This window comes from Oryx dammah, unplaced genomic scaffold (genome assembly GCF_014754425.2).
Source record: "Oryx dammah isolate SB20612 unplaced genomic scaffold, SCBI_Odam_1.1 HiC_scaffold_25, whole genome shotgun sequence".
Taxonomy (NCBI): domain Eukaryota; kingdom Metazoa; phylum Chordata; class Mammalia; order Artiodactyla; family Bovidae; genus Oryx; species Oryx dammah.
Window position 1 is genome coordinate 59,732,346 of NW_024070209.1, and position 20,125 is coordinate 59,752,470.

Genomic DNA, 20,125 nt, shown 5'->3' on the forward strand with positions numbered 1-20,125 from the left:
AAAGCATAATGTAGTATACTTTAGAGTAGTATTGAATATGAACTATTTGGTTGAAGATAGGCTACAAATCTAAAATAATACATTAACAAAATTTACTTAGTACTTCTTATGGACAAGGCATCACACATTTATAGTATATCGAACCAAGCCTGGCTATAAGGCACTGTGAAATTATGTAAGATTTCATCAGAGCACTAATTCATTTTACTCTCATTTTATTATTTTATTTTTATATTTTTATTTTCTCATCATGGAACTAGATATTTATAGATTATAGTTATTAATAGAGAATTTGAGTGACGTGGATTTTTTTTTCTTTTGGCCACGGCTTATGGCTTATGGCTTCTGAGATCTTTGTTCCCCAACCAGGGATTGAACCTGGGTCCTCAGCAGTGAGAGCATGGAGTCCTGTCTACTGGACCACCAGGGAATTCCCAATGTGAAATTTTTAACAGTAGCTTTTCTGATATTTAGTATTTTCAAAGGGAATATTTTTGTACTTATGAAGAGCTTATTCTCATTACTGTCTTTTGATGACCTTTAAAAAAGGTTTATTTATTTGGTTGTGTTAGGTCTTCATTGCTGTGCATGGGCTTTGTCCAGTTGCATCCAGCATGGACTGCTCTCTAGTTGGAGTGCATGGCCTTCTCATCGTGATGGCTTCTCTTGTTGTGGAGCACGGGCCCTAGGGCCTGTGGGCTTCAGTAGTTGTGGGGCATGGTTCCAGTAGTTATGGCTCACAGACTCTGGAGTGCTGGCTCAGTTATTGTGCTGCAGCAGGCTTAGTTGCTCCATAGTATGTGGGATCCTTCCGAACCAGGGATTGAATCTGTGTTCCCTGACTCTCAACCACTGGACCACCAGGGAAGGCCTTGATGACCCTCTTTGAAAGCTTATTCAGTGATTAAGAATCATTTAAAAGTGTGATCTGTAGTTAAGAAACCATCTTTTTCTAGTTACCTATCAAATTCAAATTTATTCCTTTTTCTGTCTTTAGTCTATTGCATATGCAGACATGGATTTCAACCAGCTGGAGGCATTTTTGACTGCTCAAACCAAAAAGCAAGGCGGGATCACATCTGAGCAAGCTGCTGTCATTTCCAAGTTCTGGAAGAGCCATAAGACAAAAATCCGAGAGAGTCTTATGAACCAGAGCTGCTGGGACAGAGGGCTTCGGGGCTTGAGCTGGAGAGTTGATGGCAAATCGCAGTCAAGACACTCAGCTCAAATACATACTCCTGTTGCCATCATGGAGCTGGAAATAGGGAGAAGTGGACAGGTGAGTTCAAACTTCGATCAATTTCCCTTTGTAAACTATATTTTCTATTATATATTAGCCATACATTCAGAACAATTTATTTTACAGTTTTTGTTTGCAGAGATAATAATAGGAAAAGATTCTTATTTTTAGAATCCTTTTTCAGAGATAGAAATCATCTGAAAATGTGGATATTCTCAATTGTGGATTGAATCTTAAAGCCACCAGCCTCTGGTATAGCTATCTCAGAGGAGCAAAATGGATCAATAAGGTGACTGTACAGAAGTTGGCCACTGCTCCCTTTTGGTTAGGTGTTTGTATTCAGAAAATCCAAGGCAATGATAAAGATGCTAAATAAAAACGAGAAATTAAGATTAAAAAACACAGAACAAAACTAACTCACAAAACTCATCTTTATAGGCATTCAGGTATAAGAGGCCATGTATTTTAATTACAATATTGTCCTAAAGACCCTGAGTATGTGCTATTTCTGTCCCTGAGCCTACAAATAATTTTAAATTGATACTGATTATTTACAAAACACCACTGCTTTCCTTGTGATGGAGAAGGAAATGGCAACCCACTCCAGTACTCTTGCCTGGAGAATTCCATGGACAAAGGAGCCTGGTGGGCTCCAGTCCATGGGATCACAAAGAGTTGGACATGACTGAGCGACTCTCACTCACTCACTCACTGCTTTCCTTTCATTTTCCAGTGTCATTATGGCAGACATCCACATGGCTTTTCTTGAAGTCAGTTTGAACTGGCAGTCAGGTGACTGCCAGATCAGACTTTTAATGACCTGGTATATGTCTTTTGGGGGGAAAAAAGCAGCAACTTGTAATTAAGAAGAGAAAACCCAGATCACTGAATTAGCTAATTAGATTTATTTCTATGTAAATAATCAAATAAGTGGTTCTGTTACATGCTATAATAGAAATGTATTTCTTTTCTTCTAATAAGGAGAACATTTTTTTAGCTGGCAGATTTCCTCACATATTCCCTTCTTGAGTTTCTTAGGATTGTTCAGTATTTGTAGTTCCCTAATGACTTTTTAATTGTAATTTAAAAGATAATCCCTTTTTAAAAATTGTACTTTTGCAAAATTCATTTTGAGGTCCTTTTATTCCTTTATTTTGCAAGCCTTTATGACTTTGGTTTCTCTGATCCTAAAGTCCGTTTTCTTAACCACTCCAATTATTCCTAGACCAAAAATCAGACATTTAAAAAGGTGCAGAAAGTATTCTTGTATATTTCAGTTTCACCAGCCATTTGTATAGGCTATTCATTTTTTATTCTGGCAGTAGTGATTATTTCATTTTGTCTTCTAGTATTTGTTATTTGGGCAAGAAGATGCAAACATATGTATCTGCTTTGACTTTCTTAGAAAACCATGTGCTGTGCTAATAAGTCACTTCAGTTGTGTCCGATTCTTTGCCACCCTGGTAGCCCACCAGGCTCCTCTGCCCATGGGATTCTCCAGGCAAGAATACTGGAGTGGGTAGCCATGCCCTCCTCCAGGGGATCTTCACAACCCAGGGATCAAATCCACGTCTCTTAACCTCTTCTGATTAGCAGGCGGGTTCTTTCCCACTAAGTGCCACCTGGGAAGAAAACTATTATAGTGTTCCTTTAACTTGATATTTTCCTAGTATTTTTTAAGCTAGGGTTTATAATGTGACTTTTGATTTTATATGCCATCTAAACTTATTGGGTATTGACACAGGGATTTTAAAAATCTATTTTTGAGTTCCTATGATTTTCCTTTCATTTTGTTAGCTAAAGTAATTTAAAAAAACTTTTTAAAAAATAGTGAAATGGTTTTTTGTCAATCAGTAATTCTAAACATCACTACAGATGTTTTTTAGCTAGCTTCGGGAACATTTCATGATTACTTAGAATAAGTTGGTAAGCTTTTTTTTTAAGAGGACAGATATTTTAGGCTTTACAGCTATATAGTTTCTGTCACAAGTACTCATCTTTCTTGCTGCAGCTCAGAAGCAGCCACAGGCAGTATGTAAACAAATTAGCATTGCTGTTTTTCTAGAAGGTTCGCCTATTTCAATAGAATCAATAGGTCCTAGAAGTCAGAGAGTCTTTAAGCACTCGTCTAAGGTAAATTACATAGGTGAGGTGACATATACGCCCATTTTCTAGAGAAGGTATACGAGGCAGATAAGTGACTTGCTTCAGACACAGCTGCTAAGTGGTAAAGTGAGAATTAAAATGGGGATCACCAGACCTATTTTTTCCAAAAATCATTGATGCCTATACCGAGGAGCTTTTTTAGCTTCTCACAATAGTCTGTGCCAAGAAAATATGTTAGGTATACAATGTGGTAATCAAGAGCATTGATAGGAATATCACTGAGCAATAAGAGGGAAAGAACTTTTGTTATACACAACAAAATGGTTGAATCTCAAAATCATTTGCTGAGTGAAATAAGTCAAATGAAAAGTTTTTTTAGCATAATGTATGATTCTACTCATATAAAATCCTAGAAAATGCAAAGTAACCTATAGTGACAGGAAGCAGCTGTCTAGGCATAAGAATAGAGAGAGGGATGAAGTTAGATTACAGAAAAGTGAAGTCGCTCAGTCGTGTCTGACTCTTTGTGACCCCATAGACTGTAGCCTACCAGGCTCCTCCATCCATGGGATTTTCCAGGCAAGAGTACTAGAGTGGGTTGCGATTTCCTTCTCCAGAGTATCTTCCCGACCCAGGGATCGAACCCCGATCTCCTGCATTGTAGGCAGATGTTTTACCATCTGAGCCACCAGGGAAGGCCTAGGTTACAGAGGGGTGCATGAAAATTTTTAAGTGTGGTAGAAATGTTTATGTTCATTGTGACAGCAGTTTTATGGACATATATGTATATCAAACTTATGAAATTGCATACTTTAGATATGCAGTTTATTGTACATTATTTATACTTCAAAGTTGTAAAGAAAATGATCACTATACAAATGATTGGATATGTACTTAAACCCACAGAAATTCTTTGATTGCAAATATATTCTTAAAACAAGAAAAGGTGTAAAGAAAAAAGTAAACTGTAACAGACACTAGACTGGTGGTAAAATATACAACCCAGATCCTACCGGAAATGTTTTTGTGAGACCTGGATCCTTGGTTAGTATTTCTGTCAGCTTCTAGGTGAATGTTATTTATGACATACTCTACTAAGGCAAGTTACCACTTTTTAGAATATACATAGGCAACAAAGGCAAATTTATTTTCACAGTACTGTCTTGGATGAGTTGTTAGAGAATTAATGATGCTAGGGTATTAAGAGGTTGCTTCTAAGAAGAATGATCAACTTTTCTGAACTCTGGTGTGTATGTCTGTTCATATATCTCAATCAACTAAATCACTGTGTTCATTTTGTGTCATTTTAAATCAGTGGTTCTTGGTCAATGCTGCATATAAGAACGAGTTTTGGATCTTTAACAGTTTTCATGCTCTGGACATATTTCACACTAATTAAGAATCTGTGGAAGGCTTCCTCGGTGGCTCAGTAATAAAGAATCTGCCTGCCAATGCAGAAGGCACAGGTTTGATCCCTGATCTAGGAAGATCACACATGCTGTGGAACACCTAAGCCCATGGGCCACAATTACTGAGCCTGTTTTCTAGAGCCCAGGGGCCTCAACTGCCAAGCCCACATGCCACAGTTGCTGAAGCCTGCATGCCTAGAACCTGTGCTCCACATCAAGAGAAGCCACTATATCGAGAAGCCCGTACATTGCAACCAGAGAGTAGCCTCACTAGTCTCAACTAGAGAAAAGTCCGTGCAGCAACAAAGACCCAGCACAGCCAAAAATGTAATAAATTTAAAAAATAAAATAGAAGAATCTGTGGGAATGGGACCTGGGCATCAGTGTTCTTTAAAATTGGTGATTTCAAAAGAAGGGTGGGGACTTTCCAGGCCATCTAGTGGTTAAGACTCCACTGCAGGGGTTACAGGTTTGATGATGCTTGGTCAGGAAACTAAAATCCTGGATGCCCTGAAGTGTGGCCAAAATACAAACAAACAAACAAAAAGCCAACTAAAACTGGTGATTTCAGTATTCATCGAGGATTGAGAACCACTGTGTTAAAGGTAGCAAAATACTCTGATTTAAAATGTTAACAGAGCTTGGCATTAAATTTTTACAGTGAGAATGATGTTGGCCTATAGTTCTACTTGCCATAATTTGTGAAGTGTTTGAGGACTGTTTAGAAAAGGCAGAGGAACCAGAGATCAAACATCCATTGGATCATAGAACAAGCACGAGAGTTTCAGAAAAACATCTACTTCTGCTTTATTGACTACACTAAAGCCTTCAACTGTGTGGATCACAACAAACTGTGGAAAATTCTTCAAGAGATGGGAATATCAGACCACCTGACCTGGCTCCTGAGAAATCTGTATGTAGGTCAAGAAGCAACAGTTAGAATAGGACATGGGACAACAAACCGGTTCCAAATTGGGAAAGGAGTATGTCAAGGCTGTATATTGTCACTGTGCTTATTTAACTTATATACAGAGTACATCATGCTAAATGGATGGAGCACAAGCTGGAATCAAGATTGCCAGAAGAAATATCAATAACCTCAGATATGCAGATGATACCACCCTTATTGCAGAAAGTGAAGAGGAGCTAAAAAGCCTCTTGATGAAAGTGAAAGAGGAGACTGAAAAAGCTGGCTTAAAACTCAACATTCAAAAAACGAAGATCATGGCATCTGGTCCCATCACTTCATGGCAAATAGATGGGGAAACAATGGAAACAGTGACAGACTTTATTGCAGATGGTGACTGCAGCCATGAAATTAAAAGACGCTTGCTTCATGGAAGAAAAGCTATGACAAACCTGGATAGCATATTAAAAAGCAGAGACATTACTTTGCCAACAAAAGTCTGCCTAGTTAAAGCTATGATTTTTCCAGTAGTCACATGTGGATGTGAGAGTTGGACCACTAGAGAAAGCTGAACACCAAAAAACCTGATTCTTCCGAACTGTGGTGTTGGAGAAGACTCTTGAGAGTCCCTTGGACTACAAGGAGATCCAACCAGTCTATCCTAAAGGAAATCAGTCCTGAATATTCATTGGAAGGACTGATACTGAAGCTGAAGCTCCAATACTTTGGCCACCTGATGCGAAGAACTGACTCATTGGAAAAGACCCTGATGCTGGGAAAGACTGAAGGCAGGAGAAGAAGGGGACGACAGAGGATGAAATAGTTGGATGGCATCACTGACTTGATGGACATGAGTTTGAGCAAGCTGTGGGAGTTGGTGATGGACAAGGAATCCTGGTGTGCTCCGGCTGCAAAGAGCTGGACATGACTGAGTGACTGAACTGACTGAGGACTATTTTATTCAGGTACTAGATGTGGTGGTGGTAGGTTTTTGGGTTCCCCCCTACTCCCTGCTTAAGTTTCTCTCTCCTACCCAGTTTGTCTGCATTACTTCTTTCTTTGGTCCAAAAAGTACATTTGACAGTTGGCAGCCAAGTGCATGTATTACCTCATTTTTTTTTCTTGTTAACCGCAATATATAATACCTTTGAAGTATGAGGAAGCCAAAGTAATAGAGAAGTTACTAAGGAAGTAAATATTTATGGAAGTATGCAAAGCTAGAGAAAATGACTATGCACTAGTAACCTAATTACTTTTCTTGTAGTAAATGTTTTTCTTCAACAGAAATAAAATTTTTGCAGGAATAAAACATGAATTGAGTCGTAAAAGTACACAGAAAACTTTGAGGTGAACATTTCATGTCCCAAGGGAAGAACATCAGTGCTTTACTTGTATAATTGATATCCTTTCTTATTTTACCATAAATCATAGAGAGACCTAAGCCTTGAGGACTGGCATGTATATTTAGGAAAGTTTCATTGTTTTGCTTACTTCGTCAGAACCACTGTTGTGTTTGTCTTTCCTGGAACTGAAACAGAATTTCTCATAGAATGTTTTTCTTTTTTTAAACAGTAATGTTCTTTGGCGGGGAGGAGCGGGGGATCGTTTATATGCTTAGTAGAGTCTCGTATATAGTTATTTCTCTCTTTTGAGCCTCAATTTTGACTTTTTATAAAGACATGTTAGTTTTTCTTTGGTAACTTCCTGTTTTTCAAGACCAGTAAGACATTTTTTGAGGAAATATTTTGCCACAACTTCCATGCTAAACCATCCAGTAGTAAATTATTTCTTCTTTCCTCTGCTAAATTGTTTTTTCTTAAGTATTTAGAGATTCCCCACCTGTAGAGATCCTGAAGTATAAAGCTCTGTTTCTTTATTGTTATTAAAAAAAAATGGCTAATGTTGTTGCCTTTTCTAGACAGAGTTTTAGTGTATCAAGCACTCTAGTTTTGGGCTATGTTTTTAGCCAACATAGGGAAGAAGTAGAGTCTACCTTTACTGTTTTTTTTTTCTTCTGCCGGTCTCATCAGATGTTCAGTCCTGTCATTTTCAAGCAGTTAGATAAGTTAGATAAGGTATGCGATATCAAGAGATTATATACAATGGTGAGTGAGTATCAGTGAAAGTTACTTAGTCATGTCAGACCCCAGGGACTGTAGCCCCTGTCTCCTCTGTTCGTGGAATTCTCCAGACAAGAATACTGGATTGGGGAGCCATTCCCTTCTTCAAGAGATCTTCCCAACTCAGGAATCAAACCTGGGTCTCCTGCATTGCACACGGATTCTTTACCATCTGAGCCACCAGGAAGCCCAAACAATAATAAACATGCTCTCATTTCTTGGATCAATACAGATTTGGCTCTGGATTAAAAGGCCAGTATTTTGTCTGAAACATAGGTAAATATCTAATCTCAAAGTAATCACTTATTTTTAATTTGCACAATTCCTTCTAAAACAATGTACACTGATCTCCTTGTTTAATTCTGTCTGGTAAGGAGCAAGAACCTGCTAAAACCTGAGTAATAATCAGTTTTATGCCGAGAGCTCTTACATACTATTGTAGCCTCTTAAGCCTGAGCATAGCCACCACAACTCCCTGCTTTGTGTCATAGAAGAAGAAGCAAAGTTTAAAACACATTCTCTCTTTCTCATGCCTTTCTCTTTTACATACATATATATACACTTATCTGTATATGTATCAGTATGTGGGGAAATTTGTAAGGATGGGATATAGAGAATTAACACTTGGTCACCATTTTGAGATCATGTTGCAATAGCTTGGATAATCTTATTTAGTTATACAAGTTGTAATGCTTGGCCTATTTCTGATAATTCTTGTTTTTAAAGTTGGATTTTCACTTTTCACAATGTAATAAAGGAAAGCCTCCAGAGAAATTAGTCAAACTAATCTAACAAACCACCCTTTGTCAGTACGGATTGATGAAATTTAACAGCTTGAGGATGCTTTAAATCAATTTAGAATACTTTAATAAAGGAATTTTCCATTTTATATTTTATATAAAGTTTCAAATATTGGGTTTATTTAAACTTTAGTTCTAAATAGGTCAACCCTTTTTGTAGCTCTAATATATATTTCATATTAGTTTGTTTTCTAAAGTTGTAGTCCTAAACTTACAGTTCCAAGATATAATTTGTAGAAGGACAGTGCCCAAGGTCTATAACAACACAGAAAATAAATAGAGTAAAAAATTTGGTCCTCTGTGATTTGTATTGTGTTCATTTTTGTTAAACAAACATGGAGACCCAAAACCTTATATTCAAATTCTGGCTAACTCTGAATTAGCTATTTGCAAATATACCTTGTACAGAAGGAAATGTTTTACAAAAGAAAAAAGATGCTAGAAAACTTTTGTTAGCATTTCTAATTAGAATGAAGAGAAAATAGGTAATAGCCAGTGGGGGGCGAAATTTAAGTAATCATCTAGTTTTGAAACAATTAAAACCAGAACTTTTTAGTAGTCGATAGTTTACCAGTTAAAAAGTTGGCATTTGGGGGTATTTTAATGTAAGAATTATGTAGTAATAAGTGGCATTTAATATTTTAATGTGTTAAAGATTAGACTGGTCTATTGTTAATACACTTGATTTTCTTAATCAAGCCTTTGTTCAAAAATTTATATAATATTTTTGCATTTATTTTGGTCTTAAATGACAACCTTTGAAACTTATGAACAACATTTGACATACTTGAATTCTCTATTCTTTGAAACACTTGTCTTCTGAGACACCATAGTTGCCTAATTTTCCTTCTAATTTCTAGTCTTTTTTTTTTTTTTTTCCTTTTCATATTTTTCTTGCTGGTTCTTTCTTATTTCCCCAGCTTCTCAATGTTGAAGTGTCCCTGAGCTTAAGTTTTGGTCTTGTTTCCTTCCCTATCTGCAACACACTTCCTGCTGCTGCTGCTGCTGCTGCTGCTGCTGCTGCTGCTAAGTTGCTTCAGTCGTGTTCCTCTCTGTGTGACCCCAGAGATGGCAGCCCACCAGGCTCCCCCGTCCCTGGGATTCTCCAGGCAAGAATAGTGGAGTGGGTTACCATTTCCTTCTCCAGTACATGAAAGTGAAAAGTTAAAGTGAAGTCGCTCAGTTGTGTCCAACTGTTTGCAACCCCATGGACTGCAGCCCACCCGGCTCCTCCATCCATGGGATTTTCCAGGCAAGAGTACTGGAGTGGGGTGCCATTGCCTTCTCCTAACACACTTCCTAGGTGGTGTTATTTGTATAATGGATTTAAATACCATCTATATCTTAACAACTCACAAATTTGTATTTCCAAACTGAATTTCTCCCTTAAATTCCATGTATATACTTATGACATACTTGAGAACTCTGAATGTGGAAAGGCTATCAAAAAATTGAATATGCCTCAAACTAAGTTCCTCTGTTGCCTCCCTTATTTGTTCCTCCTTCATTTTTTATCATCTCAGTCAGTGTTACCTCCATTCCTCTAGTTCCTGTCCTTTTCTTCTCATGCCCACATCTAGTCCATCATCAGATCATGCTGGGTTTAATTTGATTACTCTTCATTGTTCCCCTCTACTCTGTTCAGATCACCATAACTTCTCTCCTAGATTGTAGGAACATCCTCCTAACTGAACTCTCTGCATCTGCCTTTGGCAATTCTCTACACACAGCAGTGTGTCAACAGTAACTCTGTTAAAGCCCAAGTCAGTTAATGTGTTCATCTCTCTTTAGGGCCTTCATATCACAGTCAGATTAATAGCTCTCTCCCTTGCCCAGTCTACTGTAGCAAGACCCAGTGGCCTTCTTGCTGACTGATGGATGGTGCTAAGCATGCTCCCTCTTTAGAGTCTGCACATTTGCTGATCTCTCTCTCTTGATTGGTCTTCATTCAAGTATCCTGGAGTTAGTCTTTTCACTTTCCTGAGGTCTTTTTTATTTTATTTCATTTACTTATTTTTCTAAGGTCATTTAAAAAAATTTACCTTCTCAATAACACCTCTCTAAAGTTTAGTCTTCACATTCTGTTTTATTTTTTGAAAACTTTATTGAGCTATAATTTCCATACAGTACAGTATATCTATTGGAAGTATCCCATTTGATTAATTTTGGCTGGTGTATATGTATACTTGTGAAACCACCATGGCAGTCAAGTGACAGAACAGGTTATTCATCCCTTGAAAGTCTCCTTCTTCCCCTGTATAATCCATGTCTCTCTCTCCAGCACAGTTCCTAGACAACCACTGATCTACATTTGATCATCATCGATTAGTCTTTTCTGCTTTATTTTTTCTTCTTGGCACTTATTGCTATCTACCATGCTATATATTTTATTGTACCTACTATACTTGTCTGTGCTCCATATTAGCATGCAAAGGGATGAGGATTATTGCTGTTTTGTTCATTGCTATATTCTCAAAGTCTGGGATGCTGCTTGGCACGTGCTGTTCAGGAAATAGGTGTTGAATGAATAAACGAATCATATAACTCACTATTTTACTAAGCATCTACTATCAGGCACTCTGATAGTAGATAGTAGGTGTTGAGGATATATCTGTGAACAATAGGGACAGCTCTTATCTTAAGGAGCTGACAAAAAAACAAAAAATAGTTGTAAGTAGTGTAAGAAAGTGTATCAGAGACTGAAGAGCCTTATCAAAGCTCAGAAGAGGAAATGGCTCTCTTTACCTAGGAAGTTGAGAAAGGTAGTTCTAAGGAGGTAACATTTGCATTTGATTTCTCTGACTTCATCTCTGATTCAGAGTGTCGTGAACTAAGAAAAATGAAAAAGTTGGTACAGATGGTATGACATAAGTGTGACCTTTGGCACTGGTTTAGTACAGGTTGCCCTTTCTTTCCTTCTTACTTTCTTCCTTCCTTCCTTTCACTCTCTCCACCTACCTCCCTCCCACTACTTTTTTTTTCTTTCCTTTTTTTTAGGGAAAAAAAAAAAAACCACAAAACTTTTCCTACATGTTGGTTTTCCAGTTTCTCAAACCATAGGTAGTAACAAGTACCAGGAAGTTAATTGGCAGAAAAATTGTCTCAAGCAAAAGCAAGACTCATTTACTACAGTAATTTTCAGCATCGCTGTGTATCAGACTCACTTAAGGAGCTTTAAAAAATTATGGACCCCCCAGACCCCACCTCAAAGTAAAGGACTTTTGCTTTTGTTTGAGAGAGGGAAGGCTTCTCCAAGAAGGCAGGGTGATTGGAGAGCAGAAAATACATGCTGGAGGAACAGCAAAGGCAGGAAGTTGGCCTTGGTAGGAAATTTGAATTTTTATTCAAAGTATAGTAGGAAACCATTGAAGGACTTCAAAACAAGGGGCTGATATAATGTGATTTATGTCCTCACAGAATTCCTGAATTCATGTGAGAAGGATGGATTATAATAGAGTCAAGAGTGAAGCCATGATTCTGAGAGGTCAGGGAAAACAATCACCAAGATTGGAACTGGTTTTTTTGCACATTAAAAGCTATTCTCTTTTGCTTCCAAATATCTGTGTGATATTAGTAGGTAAAATGGGATTTCAAGGTAAAAACAAAAATTCTGAAAACTTCCTCTTTCATTTTACTAACAAGGTTAGGTATCTAGAATGAACAGAGCCAAAATTAGTACTCTGTTTCAAAATGGGTTTTCGTGGGTTTACCTGGACTTCTGACAGTCTTCATCCCACATTTCTACCTCTTTCCCATAATTAGGACAATCTCCTTCCTTTTCAAATTTTGTTGTAACATGTTTCAAAACTTGACAAAGCCCAGGGATAACTAATAAAAATCATTACAGTGCCCAAAGGGAAAGCATAGTCAGAACACTTAGCAGGTGCTATAGTGGTGGTCCAGGTAAGAATGTTAGCCAGGAAGATGGAGATAATTTTAGCAATCAAGGTGGAGAGAAGTGAGGAGATAGAAGAAATGTTTTAATGTAGATAAGTTGCTTTGGGGTGTGTTGGAAGCGATGGAGGAAATGAAAGAAAGTGAGGAATTGGGAATAACTTGTTTTTTGTATGAATATGTTAGTATAAATTGGTAACCTTAGTCTTTGTTTAACAGTCTTACTTCTAAGTTTGATGGGGTGGTTTAGTCGATAAGTCATGTCCAACTCTTGTGTCCCCATGGACTGTAGCCTACCAGGCTCCTCTGTCCATGGGATTCTCCAGGCAAGAATACTGGAGTGGGTTGCCATTTCCTTCTGCAGGGCATCTTCCAGACCCAGGAATTGAACCCAGGTCTCCTGCTTTGTAGGCAGATTCTTTACCAACTGAGCTACAAGGGAAGCCCCTACTACTAAGTTGGCCATCTAATATACAACTTGAGTTTTTTGGTAGCTGTTATCACTAGCCCTTCCACTTGAGAAAAAAGATTTAAAAAGAAATTATTTAACATTTGGCAATTAAGAAAATGCTTTTGTGCTGAAGTAATTTTATTTTATTTTTAAAAAGCCCCAATTTATGAAGAGATGCATTTGAGATTTTTGAACTTAAATTCTTCCTAATGAGCTTTAAAAAATATCATTATTGCTTGTGATGTGCCCTTTTCTTTCTGTATATTATGTTTCAATGTAAAGATTTAAAGAGAGAGAGAGTGAAAAGTGTTTGTCTTTGCAAACTTGTTGACCGTGTTTGAGAACAGGGCTTTAGCACTGGTGAAGTCCTCAGCTTCTAGTAGCCTGCCAACAGGCAGCTCGTGGTCTTCTTTCAGATTGTTGCCATTCAGGCTCTCTGGTTCTATTCTTGTGGACAGATGGGGTATTTGAGAGGAAGCCAGAAAACCAAGCTTTAAGAGAACTTGGAAACAGTTTTTGTGCTAAACTCAGGGTGACTGGGTATCCTGCCCAGCAATGTTGAAGCTGCTTGTGTTTGTCTAGTATTTATGTACTGGCTCAGGGCCTGTGGGCTTCATTCCATGGATGCTGCTGCTTTACAGCCAAGATAAATGTAGAAGGCCTCTGACCCAAGCCCACTCTTAGCACTTTTTTAAAAAGTATGTAAAATATACAAGATGTAAAATTTACCATTTAACTATTTTTAAGTGGTATTAAGTACATTACTACTCTCTATTTCTAGAACTTCTTTATCCCAAACAGGAACTCTGTACTCATTAAACAATAACTCCCCATTCTCACCTCTCTGGCCCCTGATAATCTCTGTCTACTTTCTGTGTCTTTGAATTTGCTTATTATACAAGGTACCTCATGGAAGTAGAGTCATAAAATGCTTACCCTCTTGTGTCTTGCTTACTTTGCTTTGCATAATATGTTAAGATTTATCCATGTTGTAGCACTGTGTCAGAATTTCATTACTTTCTGAGGCTGAATAGTATTTCACTGTATGCCTCCACTCTGTGTGTATATATGTACACACACACACATACACACACACATTTTATTTATCCATGAATCTGTTCATGGTCAGTTGAGTTGTTTTCACTTTTGGTTTTTTGTGAGTAATATTATGGATGTGATGTACAAAAATCTGTTTGAGTCCCTGCTTAGGGTATATACCTAGGAGTAGAATTGCGAGAACATATGATAATTCTGCATTTAAATTTTTGGAGAACTGCCAAACTGTTCTCCACAGTGGCTACAACCACTTTTTAACCTTTCCAGCAATGTGCAGGGGTTCTAATTTCTGCACATCCTCATCAACACCTTTTCTTTTCTTCTTTCTTTTTTTTTTTTAATTGCCATCCTAATGGATTTGAAGTGGTATTTCATTGTGGTTTTGAGTCACATTCCATAATAATTAGTGATGTTGAGCATCTTTTCATGTACTTATTAGTAATTTGTATATCTTCTTTGGAGAAATATTTACTTAAATCCTTTGCCCACTTTTAATCTGGTTGTTTGTTGTTACTGTTGGGTTATATGAGTTCTTTGAATGTTATGGATATCAATCACTTATTGGATACATGATTTACAAATATTCTTTGGCATTCTGTGGTTTGTCTTTTCACTCTCTAGATAATATCCTTGTATGTACAAAAAAAATTTAATTCTAGTGTAGTCCAGTTTATCTATTTTTTTCTTTTGTTTCCTATGCTTTTAATATCATGTCCAAGAAATAATTACCAAATCCAGTGTTATGAAACTTCTCCCGTTTTCTTCCAAGAGTTTTATAGTTTAAGCTCTATGTTTAAGTCTTTGATCCATTTTGATTTAATTTCTATTTATGGTGTAAGGAGCCTGGCTGGCTACTGTCCATGGGGTTGCAAAGAATTGGACATGACTGAGCGACTAACGCTTTCACTTCTACAAGGTCATTTGTAACATTTTTGGATGGATTTTTAAAAATTTATTTCTCAATTGAGGAAAAATAAAGTGGGACTTTTGAACTTACAAGCTAAGTTTCAGTTTTATCATGTTTCTCATCTTTCTGTAATTAATTAAAGAGAGCTCAGTAGTATCACCCAAGATACAGGCGGCACTTAATAATAAGTTGTAGTCACTAAAAGTGAGCTCAGATTAACTGCCAAATAAGTTCAACAGCTTCCATTGCCAGGGTTATTAACTTAAGTAGATTAGAGGAAGTCAATAATAGTGGAAGTATGTCTATATCTGAATTTTAATGTTATTTGTCTGTGGTTACAGTACAGAAGCAGGAGCTGAATTATGATGATAAAACTAATGAGTGCATAGTTCACTGAGTGGTGACATCCAAACAAGACTGATTACAAAGTGTGTTTGACCATTTATCCTGTGATAAATAACTCCCTCACACATGCCCTTAGTCTAGGAAAAACAGCGTAGCCCTCTAGGAATATAATTTAAGGTTTCCATGCTGTATCACCTGTTTTCCATGCTCTATCACCTATTGTGCAGGCTAACCATGTGGGACTATATTTTCCATACGTGCATATCCTTCTCTGTTGCTACTTGGAATGTTCTTATCCATGCCCATTTTCACTTGGTTAAATCCTCTCTCTTCTTTAGCATTCGTATTGCTGATTATCTCTGCCATGAATTCCTGTCTAGTTATCTCAACTAGATCCGATAATCTGAATTCTCAGGATAGTTGAACCTTTCTTTAAAATTTCTTACAACTTAGACTTTTTAAAAATTGAATTTATTTATTTTTAATTGAAGGATAATTGCTTTACAGTATTGTGTTGGTTTCTGCCAAACGTCAAATGAATCAGCCATTAGTTCAATTCAGTTCAGTCGCTCAGTTGTATCCAACTCTGCAACCCATGGACTGCAGCTCTCCAGGCTTCCCTGTCCATCACCAACTCCTGGAGCTTGCTCAAACTCCTGTCCATCGAGTCAGTGATGCCATCCAACCATCTCAGCATCTGTCATCCTCGTCTCATCCTTCCTTCAGTCTTTCCCAGCATCAGGGTCTTTTCAAATGAGTCATTTCTTTGCATCAGGTGGCCAAAGTATTGGAATTTCAGCTTCAGCATCAGTCCTTCCAATGCATATTCAGGACTGATTTCCTTTAGGATGGACTGGTTAGATCTCCTTGCAGTCCAAGGGACTCTATAAAGAGTCTTCTCCAACACCACAGTTCAAAAACATCAATTCTTCAGCACTCAGCTTTCTTTAGAGTCCAAATCTCACATCCATACGTGACTACTGGAAAAACCAGAGCTTTCACTAGATGGACTTTCGTTGGCAAAGTAATTGTATCTGCTTTTTAATATGCTGTCTAGGTTGGTCATAGCTTTTCTTCCAAGGAGCAGGCATCTTTTAAAATTTTGTGGCTGCAGTCACCATCTGCCCCCCCAAATAAAGTCTGTCACAGTTTCCATTGTTTCCCCATCTATTTGCCATGAAGTGATAGGACTGGATGCCATGATCTTCGTTTTTTGAATGTTGAGTTTTAAGCCAGCTTTTTCAGTCTCTTCTTTCACTTTCATCAAGAGGTTCTTTAGTTCTTCTTCACTTTCTGCCATAAAGGTGGTGTCATCTGCATATCTGAGGTTATTGATATCAGCCATAGGAATATCTATGTCCCCTCCCTCTTGAACCTCCCTCCCACCTCCCTCACCACCCCACCCCTCTAGGTTGTTACAGAGCCCCGGCTTGAGTTCCCTGAGTCAAATTCCCATTGGCTATCTAACAACTTAGATTTAAAATAAAACACAGAGCATTAACTGTTAGTGTCTAACTTCAGTTCAGTTCAGTTCAGTTCAGACGCTCAGTCGTGTCCACCTCTTTGCAACCCCATGAAAGGCCAGGCCTCCCTGTCCATCACCAACTCCTGGAGTTCACTCAAACTCAACGTCTGTCGAGTCAGTGATGCCATCCAGCCATCTCATCCTCTGTCATCCCCTTCTCCTCCTGCCCCCAATCCTTCCCAGCATCAGGGATTTTTTCAATGAGTCAACTCTTCCCATGAGGTGGCCAAAGTATTGGAGTTTCAGCTTCAGCATCAGTCCTTCCAGTGACCACCCAGGACTGATCTCCTTCAGGATGGACTGGTTGGATCTCCTTGCAGTCCAAGGGACTCTCAAGAGTCTTCTCCAACACCACAGTTCAAAAGCATCAATTCTTTGGCACTCAGCTTTCTTCACAGTCCAACTCTCACATCCATACATGACCACAGTAAAAACCATAGCCTTGACTATATGGACTTTGTTGGCAAGCTAATGTCTCTGCTTTTTAATATGCTGTCTAGGTTAGTCATAACTTTCCTTCCAAGGAGTAAGCGTCTTTTAATTTCATGGCTGCAATCACCATCTGCAGTGATTTTGGAGCCCCCCAAAATAAAGTCTGACACTGTTTCCACTGTTTCCCCATCCATTTCCCATGAAGTGGTAGGACCAGATGCCATGATCTTAGTTTTCTGAATGTTGAGCTTTAAGTCAACTTTTTTACTCTCCTCTTTCACTTTCATCAAGAGACTCTCTAGTTTTTCTTCGCTTTCTGCCGTAACAGTGGTGTCATCTGCATATCTGAGGTTATTGATATTTCTCCCGGCAATCTTGATTCCAGCTTGTGTTTCATCCAGCCCAGCATTTCACATGATGTACTCTGCATAGAAGTTAAATAAGCAGGGTGACAATATACAGCCTTGATGTACTCCTTTTCCTATTTGGAACCAGTCTGTTGTTCCATGTCCAGTTCTAACTGTTGCTTCTTGACCTGCATACAGATTTCCCAGGAGGCAGGTTAGGTGGTCTGGTATTCCTGTCTCTTTCAGAATTTTCCACAGTTTGTTGTGATCCACACAGTCAAAGGCTTTGGCATAGTCAATCAAGCAGAAATAGATGTTTTTCTGGAATTCTCTTGCTTTCTCGATGATCCATCAGACGTTGGCAATTTGATCTCTAGTTCCTCTGCCTTTTCTAAATCCAGGTTGGATCTGGAGTTCATGGTTCACATGCTTTTGAAGGCTGGCTTGGAGAATTTTGAGCATTACTTTGCTAGCATGTGAGATGAGTGCAATTGTGCAGTAGTTTAAACATTCTTTAGCATTGCCTTCCTTTGGGATAGGAATGCAATCCTTTTCCAGTCCTGTGGCCACTGCTGAGTTTTCCAAATTTGCTGGCATATTGAGTGCACCACTTTCACAGCATCATCTTTCAGGATTTGAAGTAGCTCAACTGGAATTCCATCACCTCCACTAGCTTTGTTCTTAGTGATGCTTCCTAAGGCCCACTTGACTTCACATTCCAGGATGTCTGGCTCTAGATGCGTGATCACACCATCGTGATTATCTGGGTCGTGAAGATCCTTTTTGTACAGTTGTGTATTCTTGCCACCTCTTCTTAATATCTTCTGCTTCTGTTAGGTCCATACCATTTCTGTCCTTTATCGAGCCCATCTTTGCATGAAATGTTCCCTTGGTTTCTCTAATTTTCTTGAAGAGATCTCTAGTCTTTCCCATTCTGTTCTTTTCCTCTATTTCTTTGCATTGATCGCTGAAGAAGGCTTTCTTATCTCTCCTTGCTATTCTTTGGAACTCTGCATTCAGATGCTTATATCTTTCCTTTTCTCCTTTGCTTTTTGCCTCTCTTCTTTTGACAGCTATTTGTAAGGCCTCCCCAGACAGCCATTTTGCTTTTTTGCATTTCTTTTCCATGGGGATGGTCTTGATCCCTGTCTCTTGTATGTCACGAACCTCATTCCATAGTTAATCCAGCACTCTATCTATCAGATCTAGGCCCTTAAATCTATTTCTCACTTGCACTGTATAATCGTAAGGGATTTGATTTAGGTCATACCTGAATGGTCTAGCGGTTTTCCCTACTTTCTTCAATTTGAGTCTGAATTTGGTTATAAGGAAACTGTAGTAGTTGATTAAAATAATCTGTGAGTCATACTTTTAAAATCTTGAGAAAACATTTTGTCTAACTGAATAGTACTCAGAATCATCATCTTAGAGCTTTCAGAGGCTATAGGAAAGAATTTTGTAGCTCTGCTTTTAACCTTATCTTTTAGACTAGGATTTCTTGGCAATGTCTTAAACTTTTCTTGGAAGTCATGTCTTACTTTAATATTGTTTGCATCTGGAGAGACTCAGAGTCTTCAAAACCAGCAAGTTCTGGCTCCTTTTCATTGAGCTGTTTTTGAGATGTTTATTAGGAATTTGGAAATTTGGGTTGGGGTTTTAGTGATGTAGCCTTGGCAAAAAGAAAGATCTGGAAGTCATGAGGATTTATTCAGCAGCCCTTGAATTTGAGAAATTATTGAGGAGCAGAAGGAAGGCCAAGAGTGGAACTTCGAGAATTGTGGACCATTAATGAGCAAGTGATTAAAGACTCTGTGAGGGAGGCAGTGTTGGACGGGGTCAGTGATAGACTGGAGAAATGAAACATACAAGATTGGAGAAGTATTGATGATGGTACTTTCTCACTTACTTTACATGCTGAGTTTAGTGGGAAGTTTTCCAGTTTCCTCTTCATATAAATTCTTTGAGTCAAGGAGATCAGTACCTTTTTATAATTAAAGTTGTGATTTTAGCTTTTCTATTAAGCTGAAGGATAAAAACACAGCCTTGGAGGCAAAGTTGAAGAACTTATCTAAACAGCTTGCCCTCTGTGTCCATAAAGTGTGAGTGCAAAAGTAACTCCTATAAGAAAAGAATGCTATATGCTTAAATAGGTTGTCTTTTTGGCTGAGTTTTAAGAGTTCTTTATCTATTCCTGATGTTAAACTCTATCAGATATATGATTCACAAATGTTTTCTCCTGTTCTCTATGATGTCTTTTAATTTACTTGGTAATGTCCTTTGATGTACAGAAATTTAAAATTTTTATAAAGTCCAGTATATCTGTTTTTTTTGTTGTTGTTGTTGCTCATGCTTTTAATGTGAAATCTAAGAATCCATTGCCAAATCTGAGTCGTGAAGATTTATCTTTATTCAGCTTAAGAGAAATCGGTCATTGTTATATATTTAGTCGTGGGTCCATTTTGAGTTAATTTTTATATATGGAATGATGTAGGGATTGAATGAACATTTCTTTTTGACATTGTATTTTAGAGTGAAAGAACCTCAACATGTGAATGTGTAAGTTTGCTCTTGAGGACAGTCAATATC

The 20,125-nt window shown here is 38.0% G+C and overlaps 1 protein-coding gene across 2 annotated transcripts in view; it reads left to right on the forward strand.

Moving 5' to 3' along the window:
* COMMD1 (copper metabolism domain containing 1) overlaps positions 1 to 20,125 on the forward strand; it is a 162,803-nt gene that overhangs the window by 61,443 nt on the left and 81,235 nt on the right. For both annotated transcript variants that reach the window (XM_040224012.1, XM_040224013.1), the window contains exon 2: positions 998 to 1,279. In XM_040224012.1, coding sequence (XP_040079946.1) covers positions 998 to 1,279 — 282 coding nt within the window. The remainder of the gene's footprint in view (positions 1 to 997; positions 1,280 to 20,125) is intronic.